Source organism: Schistocerca gregaria, chromosome 9 (assembly GCF_023897955.1).
Source record: "Schistocerca gregaria isolate iqSchGreg1 chromosome 9, iqSchGreg1.2, whole genome shotgun sequence".
NCBI lineage: Eukaryota > Metazoa > Arthropoda > Insecta > Orthoptera > Acrididae > Schistocerca > Schistocerca gregaria.
This window is the reverse complement of record NC_064928.1, coordinates 183,124,233-183,151,650: the sequence shown is the minus strand read 5'-3', so window position 1 is coordinate 183,151,650 and position 27,418 is coordinate 183,124,233. Positions and strand designations below refer to the sequence as shown.

The window sequence follows — 27,418 nt, the reverse complement described above, 5'->3', positions numbered from 1 at the left end:
GTGGCCATTTCACAGGTCTCCTGCACCAATTATAGGTTATTTTCCTGTGTTAAAAACATGTTTCGGATTATTGTCATTCTACAATACCGCAGTGCCTGTGTTATTCTGATTACAATGTAAAGTTCCATTGGACATGCATGTATGTTGAAAGAAAGAGGCACTGCGGCGACTGCAGCCATTACGAAATCCATTAAGTGAATTTGCAATTGCGAATAAGGACAACCATCGGCTGCAGAATGGAATGATGACAATAAAAATTTGTGCCTGGGACTCAAACCAGGATTTCTTGCTTATCGCGAGCAGTTGTCTTACCATTTGTCTACCCGTGCACGACACACAGACAGACCTAAACTTCCACATGTCGTAACCGTGCGTCTACGACCTGTAATCATAGATCCATTACATATATTTCCATACAAGTCAAACATTGTATTTGAAAGTCTCTTGCCAGGCATCGGCTGGTAAATACAATATTGCAGTGCCTGTGTTATTCTGATTATGAGGCAAATTTCCTTCAGACATGCATGCGTGTCAAAAGGACTTTCAATACAACCTGTACGAGAATATACATTGGAAGTAATGACTCAGCATTTTATGTAGGCTGGCGGGATTGCCTTTTGGTGTTTTTTTGCAAATTTGGTGCTTTTTCTGGCAATTTTCATGTTACTTTTTGTGTAATTCAGCATGTCACCGCCCCTCCCCATCCCCCAAGAAATGGGTATTACTTTTTCCACCAAATTACCAGTTTTTCTGCCAAATTTGACATTTTTTTGCCAAACTCTGTGTTTTTTTATTTTGCAAACTTTGGTGTTTTTTGGCATAATTCTGTGTTTTTGGCAAAATTATGCGTTATTTGTTATGTCACATCAAAGTTTGTTGCAGGGCAAATGAGCCGCAAGTTTAAGATTATACATGGAACTCAGACTTTGGAAGATTAGAAGTCAAACTGCAGTTTCAACATACAGTAATTATCGGTTTTGAATGCTGGTGTCAGTAAACTTCCAGTCTCAGATTTATAACATTTTTCATCATCATCATTTATGACTGATTATGTCTTTCAGGGTTCAGTCTGGAGCATAGTCCCCCTTATAAAATTCCTCCATGGTCCCCTATTCAGTGCTAACATTGGTGCCTCTCTGATGTTAAGCCTATTACTTCAAAATCATTCTTAACCGAATCCAGGTACCTTCTCCTTGGTCTACCCTGACACCTCCTGCCCTCTACTGCTGAACCCATTAGTCTCATGGGTAACCTTCCTTCTCCCATGCGTGTAACATGACCCCACCATTTAAGCCTGTTCGCCCTGACAGCTACGTCTATAGATTTCATTCCCAGTTTTTCTCTGATTTCCTCATTGTGGACATCCTCCTGCCATTGTTCCCATCTACTAGTACCCGCAGTCATCATAGCTACTTTCATAACCTTAACCTCAACCTTATGGATAAGGTAGCCTGAATCCACCCAGCTTTCGCTCCCATACAACAAAGTTGACCGAAAGATTGAACGGTGCACAGATAACTTAGTCTTGGTACTGACTTCCTTCTTGCAGAAGAGAGTAGATCGTAGCTGAGCGCTCACTGCATTAGCTTTGCTACACCTCGCTTCCAGTTCTTTCACTATGTTTTCATCCTGTGAGAATATGCATCCTAAGTACTTGAAACCGTCCACCTGTTCTAACTTTGTTCCTCCTATTTGGCACTCAATCCATTTATATTTCTTTCCCACTGACATTACTTTCGTTTTGGAGATGCTAATCTTCATACCATAGCCCTTACATTTCTGATCTAGCTCTGAAATATTACTTTGCGAACTTTCAATCGAATCTGCCATCACAACTAAGTCATCCGCATATGCAAGACTGCTTATTTCGTGTTCACGAATCTTGATCTCACCCAGCCAGTGTATTGTTTTCAACGTATGACCCATAAATAACATTTTTATACAGCAAAATTACACATTATGCAATATCTCATAAAAAACAATTTCCTGTTAATTTCTAAACCCGTTGACTTTGTGAAATTTTCCTGTCTCTATGCATACGCTAAGTATTGCACCCGGGATGGTCACAAGGGTAGAAGCCATAGGGTACAGAGATGGGTGCAGAAGGAGCACAGAGTCTGACAAGGATACTGCGGGGTTTGGGAGGGCGAGGTAAAGCTATTATAGGTGTAGTGGGCAAAAGTCAGACAAAATACATCTCATTTCAGGCTGTGATCTTAAAAAGTCATAGCCTTATCAAAGTAACTGATACATTCAATATTCAATGCCAGGATACTACTGAGTGAGGAGAGTTGTATTCTTAAGTTGCTTTGTGGCGGTATTAGCAGTACCAGCATAACAAGTGATGACTCTGCATTTGATGTAGGCTGGCAGAGATTTCAAATCTCATCCGGTGGAGTCCCCAAGAATCAGTCTCTCCTCCTGATCCCGTCCAGTACACACTCCTGATCCAGGGTTCTGGGCAACTTTTCCAAACTCTACCCCTTCTCATAAATCTCTCATCAGTCTTTTTCCTTCACCCCTCTTCCTTCCCCTTCAAACCTTCTGACAGAAAAAGGGGCCGCTGGCTCCGAAACCTGTAAACTCATACCTTTACGTGTGCGTTCTCCTGCCACTACTTGATAAGTTTAATTTTTTATTCAGGCAATTACTTATAATTTCATAATCTGTTACTTAAGAATAGACACCAGTATCAGAACAGACCTGTACGGATCTGTAATTGAAGCAGTGGTCGTAGCAGTAGTGTCTGCCGTTTCCTCAGGCGGTGGGGGTGGAGCTGGTGCAACTGGAGGCTTAGTATCTGGGGGCGGCAGAGGCGGCGGCGCAGCCACTTCCGGCGGTGGCATTGTCGGTGGAGCAGCAGGAGTTACTGTTGCAGCAGGAACGGGCGTTGTTCCCATGGCTGCCATCGATTCGTGATACTGCGACAGGATAAAATAGTCACGTTTACTGTAATGCTATTAAGTCAACAGACAGAAGAGTAAAGCTAAATCGCCAACCCGGCAACACGGATGTGGGGCTTCCCAGAGGAAATTAAACAATAATTTGTGTTGCAATACTACAGTCTCACTCTGAATGACAATTGATAGTTATGCGTCATCAAACTTCTGGTTGTTTATAGATAAAGCTTTAGACCTTTCATAAATAAACTTAAAAAATACAATGTCACAGTCCAACAGTTGCTAGTCTTGCAATGCAATGGATAATGTTAACACTATTGTTGATTACAGTAGATTTCAATTAAAATGTAACAAGATACGAGAAACCAGTAGTAGTTCACAAGATTGTCAGAAAGATGCCATGCAACTCTTGGAGAAACTACAGCAATGGTTACCATAATGTTGTTCCCAGGAATTCATACACTACCTTAAGATCACACTTCCTCAATGAAGAGCATATAGCATACTTTCAGTACAACGAGGTAGAGTCTTTCAACTGTTCACATCATTTTGAGAAGGTAGTGGAAATACTGAGAGTGAGTGCGGAAATACTGAGAGTGAGTGCAATGTCCTTACTGACGAGATCCTTCTAACTACTCCAACACAAAAGAATTGGTACTGCTTACATTAGTGAAAACTATTTGATACCGTGCACAGGTGTGCAACTGTTTTTCGATTTCAAATTTCATCTTTACATTGTGAGGAGTCCCATCAAAGTCAATTAAGTTTTCTGTAGTCAACCAGCAGCTGCTTCATATGTGTTATTGGACTCCGCCTGGAGTTTCGTCAATCACTGCTGGAGACACCACCAGAGACTAACATTTCACAAAGCAGTTACAAGCTCACCAAGTTGAACACACTATACGTATCCACACATCACACACTGCTACCAAAGACTGTAGAATCACACTTATGTATGCTAAGAAGCTTGGTGTGGGGAAGAGCTCACTGTTTTATTTAGTGCTCAGGCCCACAACTTGGCTAATTTCAGTTGTACTTCTGGTCTGTTGAAAGTAGTTTTCATGCTTTTGTATTTCTATGGCCTATCTGTACATCCTAATGTAACGATTACAAAGGCCAACGAAAAAAAAAAAAAAATTTTTAAAAGCTTATTTTGGCTTTGATAGCTGATATTTATAGATTTTATGAGCTGAATCCAAATCTTGCCTTTGTATATATATATATATATATATATATATATATATATATATATATATATATATATATAAAAAGTAGAAAGAAACTTCCACATGGGAAAAATATATTAAAAACAAAGATTCCAAGACTTACCAAGCGGGAAAACGCCGGCAGACAGGCACATGAACAAAACACACAAACACACACACACAGAATTACTAGCTTTCGCAACCGATGGTTGCTTCTTCAGGAAGGAGAGGGAAAGACGAAAGGATGTGGGTTTTAAGGGAGAGGGTAAGGAGTCATTCCAATCCCGGGAGCGGAAAGACTTCCCTTAGGGGAAAAAAAGGACAGGTGTACACACGCACACACACACACACACACACACACACACACACACACACACACACACACCCATCCGCACATACACAGACACAAGCAGACATATTTAAAGGCAAAGAGTAAGGGCAGATCTCTGGTTCGCAGAAGAGCTTCTGTAAAGTTTGGAAGGTAGGAGACGGATACTGGCAGAAGTAAAGCTGTGAGTACCGGGCGTGAGTCGTGCTTCGGTAGCTCAGTTGGTAGAGCACTTGCCCGCGAAAGGCAAAGGTCCCGAGTTCGAGTCTCGGTCGCGCACACAGTTTTAATCTGCCAGGAAGTTTCATATCAGCGCACACTCCGCTGCAGAGTGAAAATCTCATTCTGGAGCTTTTTTTGCCAGCAAATGTTTTTCAGCAGTGCTACCGTCATCATCTACATTCATTACACCTCCTTTTAAAATTATTTAAACTCTGTAAAAGCTGTTATATTTGCTTAATTTAATAAACTTAACAGTAAAATGTGAAGAAATGGTGGGTGTGGCAGTTTTTAAAGTATCATATTTGGATTTCCCACCCTAAAAAATGTAAGAATAAGGTATTTTCAGCAAAAAAGTTTTTCCAACATTTGCCTGTGTTATTAATCATGCTAAAACCACAGTGTCTGAGAAATGAATTTTTGGTTTCCTGGTTCTAGTGCATGGTCTCATACTGTTGATTTATTCATCTTGCCTGGCTACAACTATCCATGTTCCTTACAGCGGATGTTAATGCTTCTTTTTCTATTTCCTCCATACACTTGCCTGCAAGTGCATGGGACTTTATATACTCCTGCTATGGCAAGTGGAGAGGGGTCCTTTGCAGTGTTCAAATATTCACACACCTTTCCTATTGTTTAAACACTGAATCAATACCATGTTTTCTGAGTATTTTTGCTGATGCGATCAGTGTCAGTTTTTACAAATAGGAGGAAAACTTCCCCTTTAAGCGGTCAGCATCCTTAGCTGCAACAGACCGAAGACGTGGTTTGTTGGTGCTGCACATTTCAGCGATTTTGATCGAATAAACTCAATGTTGCAGTGCTCTTCTTTGGCACGCCAGTGTAGAAGTGTGCACAGAATCAGCTAAATGAATAATTCATGCAATTCGCATGTTTATTTTCATATAAAAGCCAGCTTAGGAATTTCTCTCGTGTAAGACTGGGTGTAGAAGATCGTGAGCCAATTTAAAGTTCTAGATTTCCTGATTTTGCGTGACTTCAGGGTAATCTTTCAATTATTGTATCAACACCGATTTGTATTGTGGTATATTCTGAAATTTTAAATATTCACAAGTGCCACGATAAACTCTTACTCAAATCTAACTTGTACTCTTAAAATTTTTGAGAACAGTTGCCCTATCTTTGTTCAAAGCAATTGTTCTCCAATTTCATTGTACAGTTACATGAAAAACCAGTTAATTGGAGAATTTTTGGACACTTACAAAACTATGTTTTAATACATTATAGGTATAGGTGTTTTGGATACGTATTTTATTTCATAGCCATCAACATTTGTGGTTCACAGTTCAGCCAAAGAAAACATCATCCCTAAATTTCATCGTATATCAATGCAAATAAAAGTGTGTTTTTGAGAATTGTCGGAAGCTACTATTGTCCTTTGCATAATCTATGAGCAATTTGTAGCAAATCGGCATTTGTGATTTCGTTATTGTAGCAGATTTCCTAACTAACATGTTGTGTTACATCTAATCTTTCCTTAAAGGAGTAGCCGCATATATAATCTGCATTTATCGTAAATTAACTGTTTTCGAGTCTGCTAAGAACTATAATTAACATCAAAACATTTTAGGAAACTAGTATTGTTTACCACAGTTTTTGTTTCAGTAACAGAAATCTCTTTTTGTGTATCTGCTTCAAGTCTTATGTGGAATCAGTAACTTTTTAACTGAACAGATCAAAAGATTAAAGTTATTTGTTCAATGCCTCGTAATACATTACACCAGATAAAATGCAGCCCCATCGTGAATGCTGTTCTCAAACACGGAATGAGTTGGTTGACATTCTTAGGCAGCTGAAAATCGGCCTGACTACTTGGCAACTGCTGCAAATCGGTGTGTTGGGAAGAGCTCCCAAGAGCCATGCACTTGTGATACCTGTACTGGTGGTACCTGAAGTACTACCCTCTCCTGTGGATCCTGTCTCCTCTGATAAAAGTACAAGATCTGTCATTACCTGTCCTTGACTGTGAGTGACGTGTCAAAGGTAGATCAAGGTGTGCTGCACAGGCAGCATGGGGGACCAGGGAGGATTCACAGTGTTATGCCGATTCCCCTAACCAACAAGTTCTGGATGCTGTCTTTCACTGAAACTGCGCCAGTGGGACTAACTTTAACTGTTTAGGGGAAACATGTTTTATCCAGTGTCAGGAGGAGGCAAATGCAAAAGGGTTAACTGACAGCAGTTCAAACTTGCGGCAAATCTTGGTATCTCTTAGGCAAATGGCAGCAAGGGACAGTGTGTATGCCTAGGGGCCTCATTCAACATATTTGAAGAGGCTATTCCGGCAGCCATTGACGAAACAGGGTCCAACAAACTGCAGATTGTGGCACACATTGGAACAAATGATGCCCGTCATCTGGCCTCCGAGGTCATTCATGGGTCATTCCAGCAATTAGCAAAGAAGACTAGCCTTGCACATGGAGTTTCAACAAAGCTCACAATATGCAGCACTGTCCCCAGAACTGACTACGGCACTTTGGTTCTGCGTGAATGGAAGGATGAACCAGAGACTTCAAAGATTCTGCGACAAGCTAAACTGCGACTTCCTGGACTTGCGCTACAGCACTGAGAATAGTAGGGTCCCCCTAGATAGGTCAGGTGTGCCCTACAGATCAGAGGCTGCTACTCACATGGCTCACTGTGTGTCGGATGCACACATTTTTAGATGAGTCAACTCTCCATACCATCCAGATAACGATAGCTGTAGGAAACCCAGAAGTATCAGTTTAAGATCGAAAGAAATAAAAAATACCTCTCACAGGTGAGAGTATTAAAATCCTTATGGTAAACTGCAAAGCATACACAACAAAAAACAAAGCGCTAGAGTTTGAAACACTCATGAAAAGCAGCGAAGCTTACATAATGCTAGGTACAGAAAGCTAGTTAAACATGAAACTGACAGCAGTGAGATTTTGGGGGAAAATTTAAGTGTATATCAAAAATATAGGCAAATGGAAAATGGATGTGCTGTATTTGTAGCAGTAGACAACAAACTCAATTCCAACTACATAGAAATTGGAGCTGCAGGTGTGATTGTTTGGATAAGAATCAGTATCAGGGGCGAGAAAAGTGATAATTTGATCCTTCTATTGCACACCAGGCTCATCTACTAATGTCACCGAAAACTTTAGAGAAAACCTCAGTTCACTTGTATGTAAGTTTACCAGCCATACTGTAATCATCGGTGGAGACTTTAATGATGAAACAATAATTCGGAAAATTACAGTTTTGTCAGTGGTGGGCGTGATAAGACATTCTACTCGTGATGGATATATATTGGATCTAATGGCAACAAACAGACCCGACCTCTTTGGGATGTCCATATCAAAACTGGTATCAGTGACCATGACACAGTTGTGGCAACAACGATTACCAAAGTACAAAGGACAACTAAAACAAGAAGAAATACACGTTCAGTAAACTAGATAAAAAGTCAGTAGTTTCATATCACAATAGGGAACTTCAAACTTTCTGCAAAGGGCAGGAGAATGTAGATGAACTATGGCTTGAGAATAAAAGAGCAGTTGACCATGCACCAGACAGATATATACCCAGTAAAACAGTTCATAATGGGAGAGAACCTCCATGGTATACAGTCACTGTAAGAAAACTTCTAAAGAAACAGAGATTACTGGGTAACAGGTGTGAAACAAATCACAGTGCTATAGATAGAGAGATGTTAAGTGAAATGCACTTGGTTGTTAAGAGATCAATACCTGATGCCTTCAATGAACAATGTAGCAGAATACTGTCAAGTAATCTTCCACAAAACAGACAGAAATTCTAGTTGTATGTAAAGACTGTTAGTGGCACTAAAGTTGGTGTCCAGTCCCTAATGAAAGAGACAGGAATTGATACTGCGGGTAGCAAAGCAAAAGCTGAAATGCTTAACTTCATTTTCAAATGTTCATTTAAAAAGGAAAACCCAGGAGAATTGCCCCAGTTTGATCCTCGTACCACTGAAAAATGAATTAAATAGGTGTCAGTGGTGTTGAGAAACAGCTGAAATCATTAAAATTGAATCAAACTCCAAACCCCAATGGAATCCCTGTCAGATTCTATACGGAATTTTCAACAGAGTTTGCTCCTCTTCTAACTATAATCTATCACAGACCCTCTGAATAATAAATCATGCCCAATTCTAGGAAAAAGGCATAGGTTACACCCGTCTACAAGAAGTGTAGAAGCGATCCATGAAACTACCATCCAATATCATTGACATCAATTTGTTATAGAATCTTAGAACATATTCTGAGCTCACACATAATGAGGTATCTTAAACAGAATGGCCACCTCAATGCCAACAAGCATGGATTTCGAAAACATCTATTATGTGAAACCCAACTCGCACTTTTTACATGTGACACACTAAAAGCTTTGGATGAAGGCAGTCAGGTAGATGCTGTATTTCTTCATTTCCAAAAACCATTTGACTCAGGCGTACTATCATATGGGACATCAAGTGCAATTAGTGACTGGATTGAGGACTTTTTGGTACGGAAGAGTGTCATCATCAAATGTAGAAGTAACTTCGGGTGTGCTCCAGGGAAGTGTGTTGGGAACCTTGCTATTCATATTGTATATTGATCACCTTCCAGACAATATCAATAGTGAAATAAGTTTTTCTGCAGATGATGCTGTTATCTACAATTAAGTAATACCTGAAAGAAGTTGCATAAGTATTCAGATAAACCTTGATAAAATTTAAAAATGGTGCAAATATTGGCAACTTGCTCTAAGTATTCAGAAACGTAAAATTTTGTACTATCCTATGACTATAACGCCAAAACGGGCTTGCTGTGCTGGTACTGCAAACGGCTGAAAGCAAGGGGAAACTACAGCCGTAAATTATCCCGAGGGCATGCAGCTTTACTGTATGGTTAAATGATGATGCCGTCCTCTTAAGTAAAATATTCCGGAGGTAAAATAGTCCCCCATTCGGATCTCCAGGCGGGGACTACTCAAGAGGACATCGTTATCATGAGAAAGAAAACTGGCGTTCTACGGATAGGAGGGTGGAATGTCAGGTAGGTAGGATAGAAAATTTAAAAAGGGAAATGGATAGGTTAAAGTTAGATATAGTGGGAATTAGTGAAGTTTGGTAGCAGGAGGAACAAGACTTTTGGTCAGGTGAATACAGGGTTATAAATACAAAATCAAATAGGGGTAATGCACGAGCAGGTTTAATAATGATTTAAAAAAAAAAAAAAATAGGAGTGCGGGTAAGCTACTACAAACAGCATAGTCAACGCATTATTATGGCCAAGACAGACATGAAGCCCATGCCTACTACAGTAGTACAAGTTTATATGCCAACTAGCTCTGCAGATGATGATGAGATAAAAGAAATTATTAAGGTAGTGAAGGGAGACAAAAATTTAACAGTCATGGGTGACTGGAATTCAAGGGTAGGAAAAGGGAGAGTGGGAAATATAGTGGGTGAATATGGATTGGGGGAGAGAAATGAAAGAGCAAACTGCCTGGTAGAATTTTGCACAGAGCATAACTTAATCATAGCTAACACTTGGGTCAAGAGTCATAAAAGAAGGTTGTATACATGGAAGAACCCTGGAGATACTAAAAGGTATCAGATAGATTATATAATGGTAAGACAGAGATTTAGGAACCAGGTTTTAAACTGTAAGACAATACCAGGGGCAGATGTGGACTCTGACCAAAATCTATTGGTTATCAACTGTAGATTAAAACGAAGAAACTGCAAAAAGGTGGGAATTTAAGGAGATGGAACCTGGATAAACTGAAAGAACCAGATTTTCAGGGAGAGAGCATAAGGGAACAATTGTCAGGAATGGGGGAAACAAATACAGTAGAAGAAGAATGGGTAGCTTTGAGGGATGAAGTAGTGAAGGCAGCAGAGGATCAAGTAGGTAAACAGACGAGGGCTATTAGAAATCCTTTGGTAACAGAAGAAATATTGAATTTAACTGATGAAAGGAGAAAATATAAAAACGCAGTAAATGAAGCAGGCAAAAAGGAATACAAACGTCTCAAAAATGAGATCGACAGGAAGTGCAAAATGGCTAAGCGGGATAGCTGGAGAACAAATGTAAGGATGTAGAGGCATATCTCACTATGGGTAAGATAGATACTATCTACAGGAAAATTAGAGAGACCTTTGGAGATAAGAGAACAACTTGTAAGAACATCAAGAGCTCAGATGGAAACCCAGTTCTAAGCAAAGAAGGGAAAGCAGAAAGGTGGAAGGAGTATATAGAAAATCTATACAAGGGGGCTGTACTCGAAGACAATATTATGGAAATTGAAGAGGATGTAGATGAAGATGAAATGGGAGACACGATACTGCGTGAAGAGTTTGACAGAGCACTGAAAAACCTAAGTCGAAACAAAGCCCCGGGAGTAGACAACATTCCATTGGAACTACTGACGGCCTTGGGAGAGCCAGTCCTGACAAAACTTTACCATCCGGTGAGCAAGATGTATGAGACAGGCGAAATACCCGCAGACTTCAAGAAGAATATAATAATTCCAATACCAAAGAAAGCATGTGTTGACAGATGTGAAAATTACCGTACTATCAGTTTAATAAGTCACAGATGCAATATACTAACGCGAATTCTTTACAGACGAATGGAAAAACTAGTAGAAGTCGACCTCGGGGAAGATCAGTTGGGATTCCGCAGAAATGTTGGAAACGTGAGGAAATACTGAACTTACGACTTATCTTAGAAAATAGATTACGGAAAGGCAAACCTACGTTTCTAGCATTTGTAGACTTAGAGAAAGCTTTGGACAATGTTGACTGGAATACTCTCTTTCAAATTCTAAAGGTGGCATGGGTAAAACACAGGGAGCGAAAGGCTATTTGCAATTTGTACAGAAACCAGATGGCAGTTATAAGAGTCGAGGGGCATGAAAGGGAAGCAGTGGTTGGGAAGGGAGTGAGACAGGGTTGTAGCCTGTTCCCGATGTTATCCAATCTGTACATTGAGCAAGCAGTAAAGGAAACAAAAGAAAAATTTGGAGTAGGTATTAAAATCCATGGAGAAGAAATAAAAATGTTGAGGTTCGCCAATGACATTGTAATTCTGTCAGACAGGAAAGGACTTGGAAGAGCAATTGAACGGAATGGACAGTGTCTTGAAAGGAGGATATAAGATGAACATCAACAAAAGCAAAACAAGGATAATGGAATGTAGTCGAGTGATGCTGAGCGAATTAGATTAGGAAATGAGACACTTAAAGTAGTAAAGGAGTTTTGCTATTTGGGTAGCAAAATAACTGATGATGGTCGAAGTAGAGAGGATATGAAATGTAGACTGGCAATGGCAAGGAAAGCGTTTCTGAAGAAGAAAAATTTGTTAACATCGAGTATTGATTTAAGTGTCAGCAAGTCGTTTCTGAAAGTATTTGTATGGAGTGTAGCCATGTATGGAAGTGAAACATGGACAATAAATAGTTTGGACAAGAAGAGAATAGAAGCTTTTGGAATGTGGTGCTACAGAAGAATGCTGAAGATTAGATGGGTAGATCACATAACTACTGAGGAGGTATTGAATAGAATTGGGGAGAAGATAAGTTTGTGGTACAAAGACAAGAAGAAGGGATTGGTTGGTAGGACATGTTCTGAGGCATCAAGGGATCACAAATTTAGTATTGGAGGGCAACGTGGAGGGTAAAAATCGTAGAAGGAGACCAAGAGATGAATACACTAAGCAGATTCAGAAGGATGTAGGTTGCACTAAGTACTGGGAGATGAAGAAGCTTGCACAGGATAGAGTAACATGGAGAGCTCCATCAAACCCGTCTCAGGACTGAAGACAACAACATGACTATAAATCAAAGAGTCACTATTGGAATCGGCCACCCCGTACAGATACCTGGGTGTAACACTTTGCATGCATATCAAATGGAATGATCAAATATGTTAAGTCATGGGTGAAGCAAATTGTAGACTTCGCCTCATTGGTAGAATACTGCGGAAGTTCATCAGCCTAAAAAAAGAGAATGCTAGAATATTGCCCAAGTGCATGAAACTCGTACCAGATAGGACTAAGAGGGTATTTTGAACATATACAGAGAAGGGTAGCATAAATAGACACAAGTTTGTTTAATCTGTGGGAGAATGTCAGAGAGGCACTGAAGAAAATGAACTAGAAGACACTTTAAGATAGACTTTAACCATCCCGAGAACGTCTGTTAAAGTTTCAACAACCAGCTTTACATGATTATTCTAGGAATATACTGCAGCCCTCTACATATAGCTCACACAGGGATCTTGAGGATAACATTAGAAAAATTACTGCATGCACAGAGGCATTGATCTTGAGGATAACATTAGAAAAATTACTGCATGCACAGAGGCATTAAAACAATCATTTGTCCCTGCTCCATAGGTGAATGGAATAGGAAATAACCCAATTCCATAAACAATATAAAAATTTGTTAGAAATGTTCTGGGTATACCTCATACCCACACCATCAGTTTGCATATAGAATTCAGTGTCCCATTCAAAGTAAGTAGATTGTATACAATGTTTCAAGGGATCTAATGTATCCTTTGTGAAGATACTTTCCAACTATGACACAACCTCATTAAGAGGAATCACACACTGAATAGCCAAAGAATTATTACCGGCCTAATATCATGTAGGGCCCCCATGAGCATGCAGAAGTGCCACAACACTATGTGGCATGGACTCGACTAATATCTGAGATAATGCTAAAGGGAACTGACACCATGAATCCTACAGGGTTGTCCATAAACCCAACAGAGTATGACAGGGTGGAGATCTCTTCTGAACAGCAAATTGCAAAGCATCCCAGATATGCTCAATAATCTTTATGTCTGGGAAGTTTGATGGCCAGCAGAAGTGTTTACACTCAGAAGAGTGTTCCTGGAGCCACTCTGTAGCAATTCTAGTCATCTGGGGTGTCACATTGTCCTGCTGGGATTGCACGAGTCCATAGGAATGCACAATGAATATGAATGGATGCAGGTGATCAGACTGGATACATATATACATGTCACCTGTCAAGAATCATATCTACGCATACCAAAGTTACCTCATCCATCAAACTGCATACACCCCACACCATTACAGAGCCTCCACCAACTTAAACCATACCCCTGCTGACACACAGGGTACATGAATTCAAGAGGTTGAGCCCGCATCTCGTGGTCGTGCGGTAGTGCTCTCGCTTCCCACGCCCAGGTTCCCGGGTTCGATTCCCGGCGGGGTCAGGGATTTTCTCTGCCTCGTGATGGCTGGGTGTTGTGTGATGTCCTTAGGTTAGTTAGGTTGAAGTAGTTTTAAGTTCTAGGGGACTGATGACCATAGATGTTAAGTCCCATAGTGCTCAGAGCCATTTTTGAATTACTGATATGTTTTGTTGAATGGTTCACTCCCTGACACTTGTTGATGACCCAACTTTGAAATCTGCAGCAATTTGCAGAAAGGTTCCACTTCCATCACAATGTACGATTCTCTTCAGTCGTCATTGATCCCATTGTTGCGGGCTCCTTTTCCGTCCACAGCATTGTCGGAGATTTGATGTTTTATCAGATTCCTGATATTCACAGTACACACTAGTGAAATGGTCATACGGGAAAATCCCCACTTCATTGCTACCTCGGAAATTCTGTGGCCCATCGCTCGTGCACCAACTATAGCATCACATTCAAACTTACTTAAATCTTGATAATCTGCCATTGTAAAAGCAGTAACCGATCTAAGAACTGAACCAGACACTTGTTGTCTTATATGGGCATTGCCGACCACAGCACCGTATTCTGCCTGTTTGCATATCCCTGTATTTCAAAGCACATGCCTATACCAGTTTCTTCAGTGCAGTAAACAGTGATACAACATCAAGACTGAGCACAGTATCACTTGCACCCAGCCTAAAAGATCTTAATTTTCCAATAACATGAGCAAGATCCTTCATGTATGGGTTAGGTTCTCCCGTAAATGACTGTACAAGAGTGGCTAAATGTTTGGCAATCCCACATGTTAAACAATCAATGACACTAACAACTGGTCTCAAAGCAATGTCCTGTTTATGAATTTTTGGTGAACCATACAATCCTGCAGTCAGTGCTTCCAATTTGATGAGACCCTTCTTGGCTATAGGAGATAACTGAAGAATGTGTTTATTAGCTTATTTGTTATTCTGTTCATAAAATAAAAAAAAGGTTCAAGAAAGAAATGAATGTAAACACATGTGAGTGAGATGAAGCAGATTACAAGAATATGAAATGAAGTTCCTCAGAAGTAGGAAAGAGTAGCAAGGGGAGAGAGGATGAGAAATGAAAAGCTAAGGGAAATAGTGAAAGAGGAACCCTTGCTGAGCACAACAAAAACATCAAGGCTACAATGGTATTGGCATTAAAAGACGATGGAAAATGACAATTCCCAAGAATATACATGAAATGGTGATGCACAGGGAGCAACCAAGAGAAAGATCAAAGGATAGATGGCTGAAAGGTGTGGGAGAAGGTTGGGGGAGGGGGGGGGGGGGTGCAGTAGTGGCAGTTATATACACAACCCATTTTTTTAATCTGCTAGAGTTTGACATCTCGGATCTGCACTAGATCTCTGAAGTAGAAGTTTAAGGATCATTTTTTGGGCATAATACTCCTCAGTTGCTATCAGATCCGGTTTGTTAAAAAGGCACTGGTGACAAGCTTTTCGTTTTGGAGCCACACTTAACTAGTGTTCCCATTGTTGTTCTAGCACAACTGTACTTGGAGGCTATTTTTAAATAATGATCATTTAATTTTGAAAAATTAAATGATCATTTTCTTGAACATAAGTCCTGCATGGTCACTGCATGATTAAGGCAAATTGGGCTCAATAAGGAATGTTGTAAATAACAACTCTGCATTTTGGTAACAAACTTTCACCTCCAGAATGAGATTTTCACTCTGCAGCAGAGTGTGCGATGATATAAAACTTCCTTGCAGATTAAAACTGTGTGCTGGATCAAGACTTGAACTCGGGATCTTTGCCTTTCACGGGCAAGTCCTCTACCACCTGAGCTACCCAAGCACGACACACGCCCTGTCCTCACAGCTTTACTTACGCCAGTACCTTGTCTCCTATCTTCCAAATTTCACAAAAGCTTGCAGAACTAACACTCCTGGAAGAAAGGATATTGCGGAGACATGGCTTAGCCACAGTCTAGGTCCGGCACACAGTTTTAATCTGCCAGGAAGTTTCGTATCAGCGCACACACTGCTTCAGAGTGAAAATTTCATTCTGGAAACATCCCCACACTGCGGCTAAGCCATGTCTCCACAATATACCTTCTTCCAGGAGTGCTAGTAATGAAAGGTTCACAGGACAGCTTCTGTGAAATTTGGAAGATAGGAAACGAGGTACTGGCGGAAGTAAAGCTCTGAGGACGGGGAGCGAATCATGCTTGGGTAGCTCAGATCGTAGAGCACTTGCCCACGAAAGGCAAAGGTCCCGAGTTCGAGTCTCGGTCCGGCATACAGTTTTAATGTGCCAGGAAGTTTCAAACTTTCATGTTCTGAAGATTTGGTAAAAACTGCTAAGTTCTTGTTCATATCCTTCAGCTTCACTGTATCTGAAAAAATTTTGCTAGCCACATTTGCGGCAATCTTCTCACCCACCATGGGCAACTGAAAAATTCCAGCCCCACACATTACAAACACGTGTAAATCAATTTTGGAGGAGTGCAGTAAACAGGGCCTTACTTTTCAGTATTTCTCCCTACATTTTTGGACAATTATTGTTTCTTTACAGTGTCACTAGTCCCAGTATTGTCATCACACACATTTTGCTGCACCAGAAATCGCTTAATTGTTTATTTCAAAATCTCGTGAACATATTTCCTTGCCATATGTTTAGTGTACACTAGAAGAACGTGCTATGTTAGTTTGTTTATGATAAATACAACTAACACCTGCTAATATGTTACACACAAACATTATTCACGAAACAGAATTGAACTCCAGTTTGTCATCACAAGAAAACAAAGACACCTGCATGGGAACTCACCAGGAGGAATCATTGTGTGACTAGCAAAGAAAACAACTGCGCAAAATAAACCACTACATTCCTAGCTATGCATAGGATGAGTAAAGTCATATACCATAACAGTGTTCAGGGTAACTTAGTTCTACAAGGAGCAGAAAAGGGAAAGTATGCCAAATGTCTATGAAAAATGTGAAAAGAAATATTAGGCAGTAATTTTTGTCATGTCATTCATAAAGTCATAATTATTGGAGGAAATTTGTAATTATTACAACTGATTTGTAACAGTTGGCATCTCTGGGTCTATGTGTAGGCTAATTTCAGGCACTACTGTACGGTTCAAATGGCTCTGAGTGAGCACTATGGGACTTAACATCTGAGGCCATCAGTCACGTATAACTTGTTGTTGTTGTTGTTGTTGTTGTCTTCAGTCCTGAGACTGGTTTGATGCAGCTCTCCATGCTACTCTATCCTGTGCAAGCTGCTTCATCTCCCAGTACCTACTGCAACCTACATCCTTCTGAATCTGCTTAGTGTACTCATCTCTCGGTCTCCCTCTACGATTTTTACCCTCCACGCTGCCCTCCAACGCTAAATTTGTGATCCCTTGATGCCTCAAAACATGTCCTACCAACCGATCCCTTCTTCTAGTCAAGTTGTGCCACAAACTTCTCTTCTCCCCAATCCTATTCAATACCTCCTCATTAGTTACGTGATCTATCCACCTTATCTTCAGTATTCTTCTGTAGCACCACATTTCGAAAGCTTCTATTCTCTTCTTGTCCAAACTAGTTATCGTCCATGTTTCACTTCCATACATGGCTACACTCCAAACAAATACTTTCAGAAACGATTTCCTGATACATAAATCTATATTCGATGCTACCAAATTTCTCTTCTTCAGAAACGCTTTCCTTGCCATTGCCAGTCTACATTTTATATCCTCTCTACTTCGACCATCATCAGTTATTTTACTTCCTAAATAGCAAAACTCCTTTACTACTTTAAGTGTCTCATTTCCTAATCTAATTCCCTTAGCATCACCCGATTTAATTTGACTACATTCCATTATCCTCGTTTAGCTTTTGTTAATGTTCATCTTATATCCTCCTTTCAAGACACTGTCCATTCCGTTCAACTGCTCTTCCAAGTCCTTTGCCGTCTCTGACAGAATTACAATGTCATCGGCGAACCTCAAAGTTTTTACTTCGTCTCCATGAATTTTAATACCTACTCCGAATTTTTCTTTTGTTTCCTTTACTGCTTGCTCAATATACAGATTGAATAACATCGGGGAGAGGCTACAACCCTGTCTCACTCCTTTCCCAACCACTGCTTCCCTTTCATGCCCCTCGACTCTTATTACTGCCATCTGGTTTCTGTACAAATTATAAATAGCCTTTCGCTCCCTGTATTTTACCCCTGCCACCTTTAGAATTTGAAAAAGAGTATTCCAGTCAACATTGTCAAAAGCTTTCTCTAAGTCTACAAATGCTAGAAACGTAGGTTTGCCTTTTCTTAATCTTTCTTCTAAGATAAGTCGTAAGGTCAGTATTGCCTCACGTGTTCCAACATTTCGACGGAATCCAAACTGATCCTCCCCGAGGTCTGCATCTACCAGTTTTTCCATTCGTCTGTAAAGAATTCGCGTTAGTATTTTGCAGCCGTGGCTTATTAAACTGATAGTTCGGTAATTTTCACATCTGTCAGCACCTGCTTTCTTTGGGATTGGAATTATTATATTCTTCTTGAAGTCTGAGGGTATTTCGCCTGTCTCATACATCTTGCTCACCAGCTGGTAGAGTTTTGTCATGACTGGCTCTCCCAAGGCCGTCAGTAGTTCTAATGGAATGTTGTCTACTCCGGGGGCCTTGTTTCGACTCAGGTCTTTCAGTGCTCTGTCAAACTCTTCACGCAGTATCGTATCTCCCATTTCGTCTTCATCTACATCCTTTTCTATTTCCATAATATTGTCCTCAAGTACATCGCCCTTGTATAAGCCTTCTATATACTCCTTCCACCTTTCTGCCTTCCCTTCTTTGCTTAGAACTGGGCTGCCATCTGAGCTCTTGATATTCATACACGTGGTTCTCTTCTCTCCAAAGGTCTCTTTAATTTTCCTGTAGGCAGTATCTATCTTACCCCTAGTGAGATAAGCTTCTACATCCTTACATTTGTCCTCTAGCCATCCCTGCTTAGCCATTTTGCACTTCCTGTCGATCTCATTTTTGAAACGTCTGTATTCCTTTTTGCCTGCTTCATTTACTGCATTTTTATATTTTCTCCTTTCATCAATTAACTTCAATATTTCTTCTGTTACCCAAGGATTTCTAGCAGCCCTCGTCTTTGTACCTACTTTATCCTCTGCTGCCTTCACTACTACATCCCTCAGAGCTACCCATTCTTCTTCTACTGTATTTCTTTCCCCTATTCCTGTCAATTGTTCCCTTATGCTCTCCCTGAAACTCTGTACAACCTCTGGTTCTTTCAGTTTATCCAGGTCCCATCTCCTTAATTTCTCACATTTTTGCAGTTTCTTCAGTTTTAATCTACAGGTCATAACCAATAAATTGTGGTCAGAGTCCACATCTGCCCCTGGAAATGTCTTACAACTTAAAACCTGGTTCCTAAATCTCTGTCTTACCATTATATAATCTATCTGATACCTTTTAGTATCTCCAGGGTTCTTCCACGTATACAACCTTCTTTCATGATTCTTAAACCAAGTGTTAGCTATGATTAAGTTGTGCTCTGTGCAAAATTCTACTAGGCGGCTTCCTCTTTCATTTCTTAGCCCCAATCCATATTCACCTACTATGTTTCCTTCTCTCCCTTTTCCTACACTCGAATTCCAGTCACCCATTACTATTAAATTTTCGTCTCCCTTCACTATCTGAATAATTTCTTTTATTTCATCGTACATTTCTTCAATTTCTTCATCATCTGCAGAGCTAGTTGGCATATAAACTTGTACTACTGTAGTAGGTGTGGGCTTCGTATCTATCTTGGCCACAATAATGCGTTCACTATGCTGTTTGTAGTAGCTTACCCGCATTCCTATTTTCCTATTCATTATTAAACCTACTCCTGCATTACCCCTATTTGATTTTGTGTTTATAACCCTGTAGTCACCTGACCAGAAGTCTTGTTCCTCCTGCCACCGAACCTCACTAATTCCCACTATATCTAACTTTAACCTATCCATTTCCCTTTTTAAATTTTCTAACCTACCTGCCCGATTAAGGGATCTGACATTCCACGCTCCGATCCGTAGAATGCCAGTTTTCTTTCTCCTGATAACGACATCCTCCTGAGTAGTCCCCGCCCGGAGATCCGAATGGGGGACTATTTTACCTCCGGAATATTTTACCCAAGAGGATGCCATCATCATTTAATCATACAGTAAAGCTGCATGTCCTCGGGAAAAATTACGGCTGTAGTTTCCCCTTGCTTTAAGCTGTTCGCAGTACCAGCACAGCAAGGCTGTTTTGGTTAATGTTGCAAGGCCAGATCAGTCAATCATCCAGACTGTTGCCCCTGCAACTACTGAAAAGGCTGCTGCCCCTCTTCAGGAACCACACGTTTGTCTGGCCTCTCAACAGATACTCCTCCATTGTGGTTGCACCTACGGTACGGCCATCTGTATCGCTGAGGCACGCAAGCCTCCCCACCAACGGCAAGGTCCATGGTTCATGGGGGGAGGACGTATAACTTAGAACTACTGAAACCTAACTAACCTAAGGACATCATACACATCCATGCAGAAGGCAGGATTCGAACCTGCAACCGTAGCAGTCACGCAGCTCAAGACTGAAGTGCCTAGAACCGGTCGGCTACCGCAGCCGGCTTACTGTGAGGATTTTAGCGAGTTTTTCACTGATAGATTGATTCACGAGAAATGTTTGTGTACTGTAATGCCACACAACTCATCGAGCCATTGGTAATTAGTTGCAGATGTGCGAAGTCAGGTCCGGTCTCTCTACCTGTTATCGATGTATCGCTATGCATTAAATAGTTACAGCTGTTTCTAATCACTAGTTTCATACTGAACTTATCCCATATTAAGGACAGCCAAATATACCAAAAAATTATTGCCTACACTGACCTTGTCTCCAAACTGTTGCTGCCATTGTTGAAACTGCTGTTGCCATTGCTGCCACTGCTGCCATTGTTGCTGTACAAGATTCACATTCCACTGCTGGGAGGCAGTATAGTTTGCTGCGACATCCTGAGGAACCAAACACAGTATTACTTGATCAGTACTGGCATTTGCTTTAGATAACAGCATTGATTTTTGTATGATATAAATGTAAAGTTTAGAGCAAGAAAATTTTATTGCAAAAGTTATTTACCTGACTTCCGAGCCAATAAGTCATCAAAATCTAATACAGAAATGAAAGAAAGCAGTAATCTTTACAAGCTCTGCAGTATTTATAATTCAACCACCAAACAAAGTAGTTTCACATACAGATTATTTCAGATGTAGCCGAACCCCATAGCAGTGATAGTTGTTTGTGTTCTGATGAAATTAAATCCTGCTGCAGATTTTGTTCACTTGTAACAGTACTAATGCATTGATTTCTGGTGACTATTCTATAGTTGTGAGTACCCCCCCCTCCTTTTTTTTTTTTTTTGTTCCTGACGTATTACCCATAGCTGCATTGGCCAAATTCAAAGGTGCTGCTGGTTGCACCGGCTCTTGCCAACTTCTCATATCTTGCTGACTGATGGTATTTTAATCAACTCTCGCACCCAACCTGTCGTCAGCAAGACTCCGCAGGACCTGTAGAAGATGACTATGACCACTGCAGCACTGAGCACTGGCCAGGGGTCACCAGAAGAAGAAGAAGAAGAAGAAGAAAACCAAATGTTCTATTAACCACAACCATACAACCCAGAAGATTCACCATCAATCAATCAAGACAAAGTCTTCGTTATGGTGGTGGCTTTCAATCTGAAGACAGGTTTGATACCGCTCTTCATCTATCCTGTGCAAACCTTTTCATCTCCGCATTAACTACTTCAGTGTACAGCCATTTGAAGCTGCTTACTGCGCTGAAGCCTTGGTCTCCCTCTAAAATTTTTACCACTGTCCCTCCCCCAATTCCTTCCATTACCAAAACTGAAAATTCTTTGACATATCAGATCTGCCCAATCAATTCTTTCTTTTATAGTCAGGTTGTTGTGGCATAACTTTTTTTCCTCAATTTGTTTCAGTACCCCTTTGTTTATCATTCAATCTATCCACCTAATCTTCAGCAATGATTAGCAATCTTCTATAGCACCACATTTCAAAAGCTTCTGTTCTTTTCTTGTCTGAACCGCTTACTGCCCACATTCAATTTTTGTACAAAGCTACACTCCAGATAAATAATCTTCACAAACAACTTCCTAACACTTAATTTTTTTCCAATATATATATATATATATATATATATATATATATATATATACCAAGTGGGAAAGTGCCGGTAGACAGGCACAATAAAATAACACACACACACAAAATTTCTAGCTTTCGCAACCAATGGTTGCTTCTTCAGGAAAGAGGGAAGGAGAGGGAAAGACGAAAGGATGTGGGTTTTAAGGGAGAGGGTAAGGAGTCATTCCAATCCCGGGAGCGTGCGCGCCCACACACACACACACACACACACACACACACACACACACACACACACACACACACACACATTTAAAGGCACCCTCCCACCACCACCTACTCCAGTCCTGTAACCCGGAAGGTGTACACGATCAAAGGCAGAGCCACGTGTGAAAGCACCCACGTGATTTACCAACTGTCCTGCCTACAATGTGACGCTTTCTATGTGGGAATGACCAACAACAAACTGTCCATTCGCATGAATGGACACAGGCAGACAGCGTTTGTTGGTAATGAGGATCACCCTGTGGCTAAACATGCCTTGGTACACGGCCAGCACATCTCGGCACAGTGTTACACCGTACGGATTATCTGGATACTTCCCACCAACACCAACCTATCCGAACTCCGGAGCTGGGAACTTGCCCTTCAATATATCCTCTCTTCTCATTATCCACCAGGCCTCAATCTCCACTAATTTCAAGTTTTCGCCACTCATACCTCACCTGTCATTCAACATCATCTTTGCCTCTGCACTTCCGCCTCGACTGACATCTCTGCCCAAACTCTTTGCCTTTAAATATGTCTGCTTGTGTCTGTATATGTGTGTGTGTGTGTGTGTGTGTGTGTGTGTGTGTGTGTGTGTGTGTGTGTGTGTGTGTGTGGGCGCGAGTATATATCTATCCTTTTTTCCCCTTAAGGTAAGTCTTTCCGCTCCCGGTATTGGAATGACTCCTTACCCTCTCCCTTAAAACCCACATCCTTTCGTCTTTCCCTCTCCTTCCCCTCTTTCCTGAAGAAGCAACCGTTGGTTGCGAAAGCTAGAAATTTTGTGTGTGTGTTTGTGTGTTATTTTATTGTGCCTGTCTACCGGCGCTTTCCCACTTTGTAAGTCTTGGAATCTTTGGTTTAATATATTTTTCCCATGTGGAAGTTTCTTTCTATATAGTTTCTCATTTACTAATCCAACTTTGACAGTATACCTGATTTAATTGAATTACACTCCATTGCCTTCACTTTGCTTTTGTAAATCTTCATGTAATAATCTCTTTTCAAGACACTACTCATTCTGTTCAATTGATCTTGCAAATCCTTTGCTTCCTCTGACAGAATTATAATGTTGTTAGCAAAACCTCAAAATCTTCGTTTCTTCCCACTGATCTTTACTTTCTTTGTCAAATTTCTCCTTTATTTCCTGCTTGCTTAATGAACATATTGAATAACGTCATTGGTAGGCTGCAACCACTGTTTCCCTTTCACATCTGCCTCTTGCAAATACACTCTGATTTCTGTACAAGTTATAAATAACCTTTAGTTTCCTATATTTTATTGCTGCTAGCTTCAAAATTTCAAAGAGTGTAGTCAACTCAACACTGTGAAAAGCTTTTTTTTTTCTAAATATGCAAGTACAATACACACAGGTTTGCCTTTCTTCAATATACCCACTACAGTAAGTCATAAGGTGTTCCTCATGTGTTCGTACATTAGTCTTCCCCATGGCTGGCCTTTACCAGTTTGCAACCATGACTTACTAACCTGATGGTTCAGTGGTATTTACAATGTCTGCCCCTACATTTCCTGGAATTGGAATTAGTTTATTCATTCTGAGGTCTGAAGGTATTTTGCCCGCCTCATATCTTTCACACCAAATGGAATCATTTTGTCACGGCTAGCCAAGGGTGTCAATAATTCTGAAGGAATGTCCTCTACTCGAGCTCGAGGGTACTTGTTTCTCATAGTATCTTATCTCCCGTCTCATCTCCAGCTACTTCCTTTTCTCTTTCTGTAATACTATCCTCAAGTTTGTTCCCCTTATACAAGACCCTCTAAATATTCTTTGCATCTTATAGCTTTCCCTACTTTTGTTTAGTACTGGCTTGCAATCTTAGGTCTATACCGTATTTACTCGAATCTAAGCCGCACTTTTTTCCGGTTTTTGTAATCCAAAAAAACCACCTGCGGCTTAGAATCGAGTGCAAAGCAAGCGGAAGATCTGAAAAATGTTGGTGGGTGCCGCCACAGCTAACTTCTACCATCTAATATATGTAGCCCTACACAGGCATCCTTTGTAGGCACAAAGATAAATACTGGCACCATCTCCTCTGCGTCAGTAAATAAATTTAAACAAAAGGTGGAAGACGATCTTTTTTTTCTCCGGCCAGAGTTTCGACCACTGCATTTTCATACATTATCCAACGAAGTAAATACAAATTCCATATTGTTCATCTTCGAATGTAGCAGCATTTCAAAGTACTACAAAAATCCGACTGGCAAGACTGTTTGGGATGTTTGTCAATATGGCCAACTCTACTCGTCAATATGGCCTACTCTATTTTCTGAATTTTTTCCTACCTGTGAGAAGAGATGGTTGCTAATAGGAACTTTTATTAATTGTGAATCACATGCAGTATTCTCTTCACCACAAGAATAATTACGAATATAAACATTATGCCATGTATTGTTTCATGTTTGCTGCTATCTCATTTAAATCCTGTCTGCCTAATAAAGTACGAAACTAGAGTGAGACAACAGCAAATGCGGAAGAATATACATATCATATCATGTTTATATTCGTATGATTCTTATGCCGAATAGTGATACAGTCAGAAACGAAGCACAGCAATTGACTAGATTTTTAAATCTAAGATGACTCTAATTTATGAGCAGAATATAATGTAATAAAGAGGCACCTGCAAAGATTTTCAAACGGAGAAAATTTTTCGCTAAACTCTCGTTCAGAACATCTTCTATCATACGCAGTCTATTATTTGGTTCTTGTAAATCATTATCGAAGAAAGCAGCAGTGTAAGTAACAACAAACAGCAGTCTCTTGCCATTGTTTCGCTAATGAGATGATTTCATTCTTTTTTGTTTTTAATTGTAAGCGGCGGTAGCGCGCACAAAAGCAAGCCATGCCGCGAGTGGGGACAGGCCATAAACACGGACTATCAGAATGCAACAAATAATGCACGACACAGAACAGTAATGAATTTCAGCTTAGAGTGACGTAAGCACCTACAACAAAGAAAACGGGGCTTATCAGATCAAAGAAAAATAAGCAGTCAATTCAAACCAGACGAAGCACGTGAAAAAGGAAGGGTACCCGTATAAATACGGACGGAGCACCTGACACATAGCAATGGCTACCTGGTAAAGCTTAACTGCTAAGCTTACGACACAAACCAAACTACTGTAGCTGTATCGTCATTCATTCGACCTAAATTGTGTCTTATATTACAATGGACCAACTTTTTTTCAATTTGGAGGTAAGGTCTAAAACTTTTTTCTCCCCTTGAATTTCGAGTCTCAAATTTCAGGTGCGGCTTAGATTCGGGAAATTTTTTTTCCTCGATTTCGAGTCTTATTTTTCAGGTGCAACTTAGATTCGAGTAAATATGGTATTCAAACGGTTGCTTTTCTTTTATCCTCTCTGTTTAATTTTCTGATAGGTGGCATCTTTCTTTCCCCTAATTATGCACCCCTCTACAACTCTGCATTTGTCCTTTAGCTATTTCTGCTTACCTATTGTCATTATAGGCCTACAATTCCCTTTTTAAACTCTCTAACCTACCTGCCCAATTAAGGGATCTAACATTCTACACTTTAACCCAAAGAATGAAATTTTTGTTTTCCCTGATGACAACATCCTCCAAAGTAATATCCAACCAGAGATCCAAATGGGTGACTATTTTACCGCCAGAATATTTTACTGAAGAGGATTTCACGATAACTAAGCAATATTATAGAGCAGCCTGCAGTTGAGGGAGGGCTGAGGGTAGGGTGGGAACAAGTGTATAACAGCTGTAGCTTCCCCTTATTTAGCAGCACAGCAAAGGCATGTCGGCTAATGTTATGAGGCCAGATCAGCCAATCATCCAGACTATTGCTCCTGCAATTAATGAAAAGGTTGCTGTCCCTGTTCAGGAACAACAGGTTAGTCACCCTTTCCGCAGAGACCCCTCCATTGTGGTTGCATCCACGATATAGCTACCGTATCATTGAGGCATGCAAGCTTCAACACCTCCCTATGTACACTTGAAAATGACAAATCATGAAAATTGCGATCACACTTCATAAATTTACTGGGAACCACAAATGGTATTTATCAGTCAAAAACTAATTTTCAACTGCAATATGCTTCACACTACTTGATTACATCTGTTTTTCATTTGCACAACCTTTAACTCACACTTTATCATTGAGTTATCATTCCTCTTTCAAGATAGCATTAACGCTTTGCATCCACTGTCAGACTACGTCCAACATTATGATTTTCCAATGGCAAACTATGTCCAGTATGTTCCCACTGCGTGCTATAATAAATACAAGTTGAGGAGAACGCACTCAGTGGAAAAACTGGATTGCAGAGGGTTAATACCACACTTTGACTAAAACAGCTTTGTTACTGATGTTCCAGTGATTCAAATGGCAGGTGCTGGCCAATCTTATTTCTACCTCAAGTGCCACATGCTTGCTGTGTTGCCTGTTTTGTAAGTGCTCCCATGGCCATGTTTAGCATGGCAGGATACACACAAGCAACAATTCCCTTGCCACTGCATTCTCCAAATTACATAGCTATTTTTATGTGAGAAAGTTTCCACTCTTCTCCCACATCCACCCATCATTCAAATAATTTGTTAGTAATGCAAATATATGCTAACTTCCTCATAATTATGACCACCTTATTTCCTTTCCTTCCTGCTACAAAAAGCAAAAGGTTACAGAATTTTCCCAGGCAAAAAGACAATGCCATCTTCATGTAGACAGAAGAAGTTGAGATGCAGAGGTTCTGGCTACTGATCATTGTGAAAATATTTTATTTATATATCGAAAAAGAAATTTGGCTGAAGTTAGGTTTTCAAAATGCTGTCAAAAGTAGACCATGCCGGTAGGTGCACCACATTCATACTCAGCTTGTGCGCACACGACACTTTCAAAACTAAAAAGATTTTACAAATGTAAGCAAAATTTTTCTACCTCAACTGAAGTGCCACCAAAATGAAAATAAGTGTCTTCAATTGATTTAAACACACTCTTACCAATAGTGTTCACCATTATAAAATCAGGTGTAGGAAGGCAACTACAGCTCATGACCTAAAAAACGTATAATTTGTGATAAATGCTAATGTAGATGAGAATTGTGTGGATGTGGGCTTGATGCCCTA

The 27,418-nt window shown here is 40.3% G+C and overlaps 1 protein-coding gene across 8 annotated transcripts in view; it reads right to left on the bottom strand.

The window, feature by feature from the left end:
- The window catches only part of LOC126291762 (YLP motif-containing protein 1-like), a 362,461-nt gene that overhangs the window by 299,729 nt on the left and 35,314 nt on the right, over window positions 1–27,418 (bottom strand). For all 8 annotated transcript variants that reach the window (XR_007551862.1, XR_007551863.1, XR_007551864.1 and 5 more), the window contains exons 5-6: window positions 20,760–20,882; window positions 2,704–2,921 (exon numbers count right to left, since the gene is read on the bottom strand). Coding sequence is in view for 5 of the 8 variants with exons in the window: in XM_049985443.1 (XP_049841400.1) it covers window positions 2,704–2,921; window positions 20,760–20,882 (341 nt within the window). In the remaining 3 variants the exon portion in view is untranslated. The remainder of the gene's footprint in view (window positions 1–2,703; window positions 2,922–20,759; window positions 20,883–27,418) is intronic.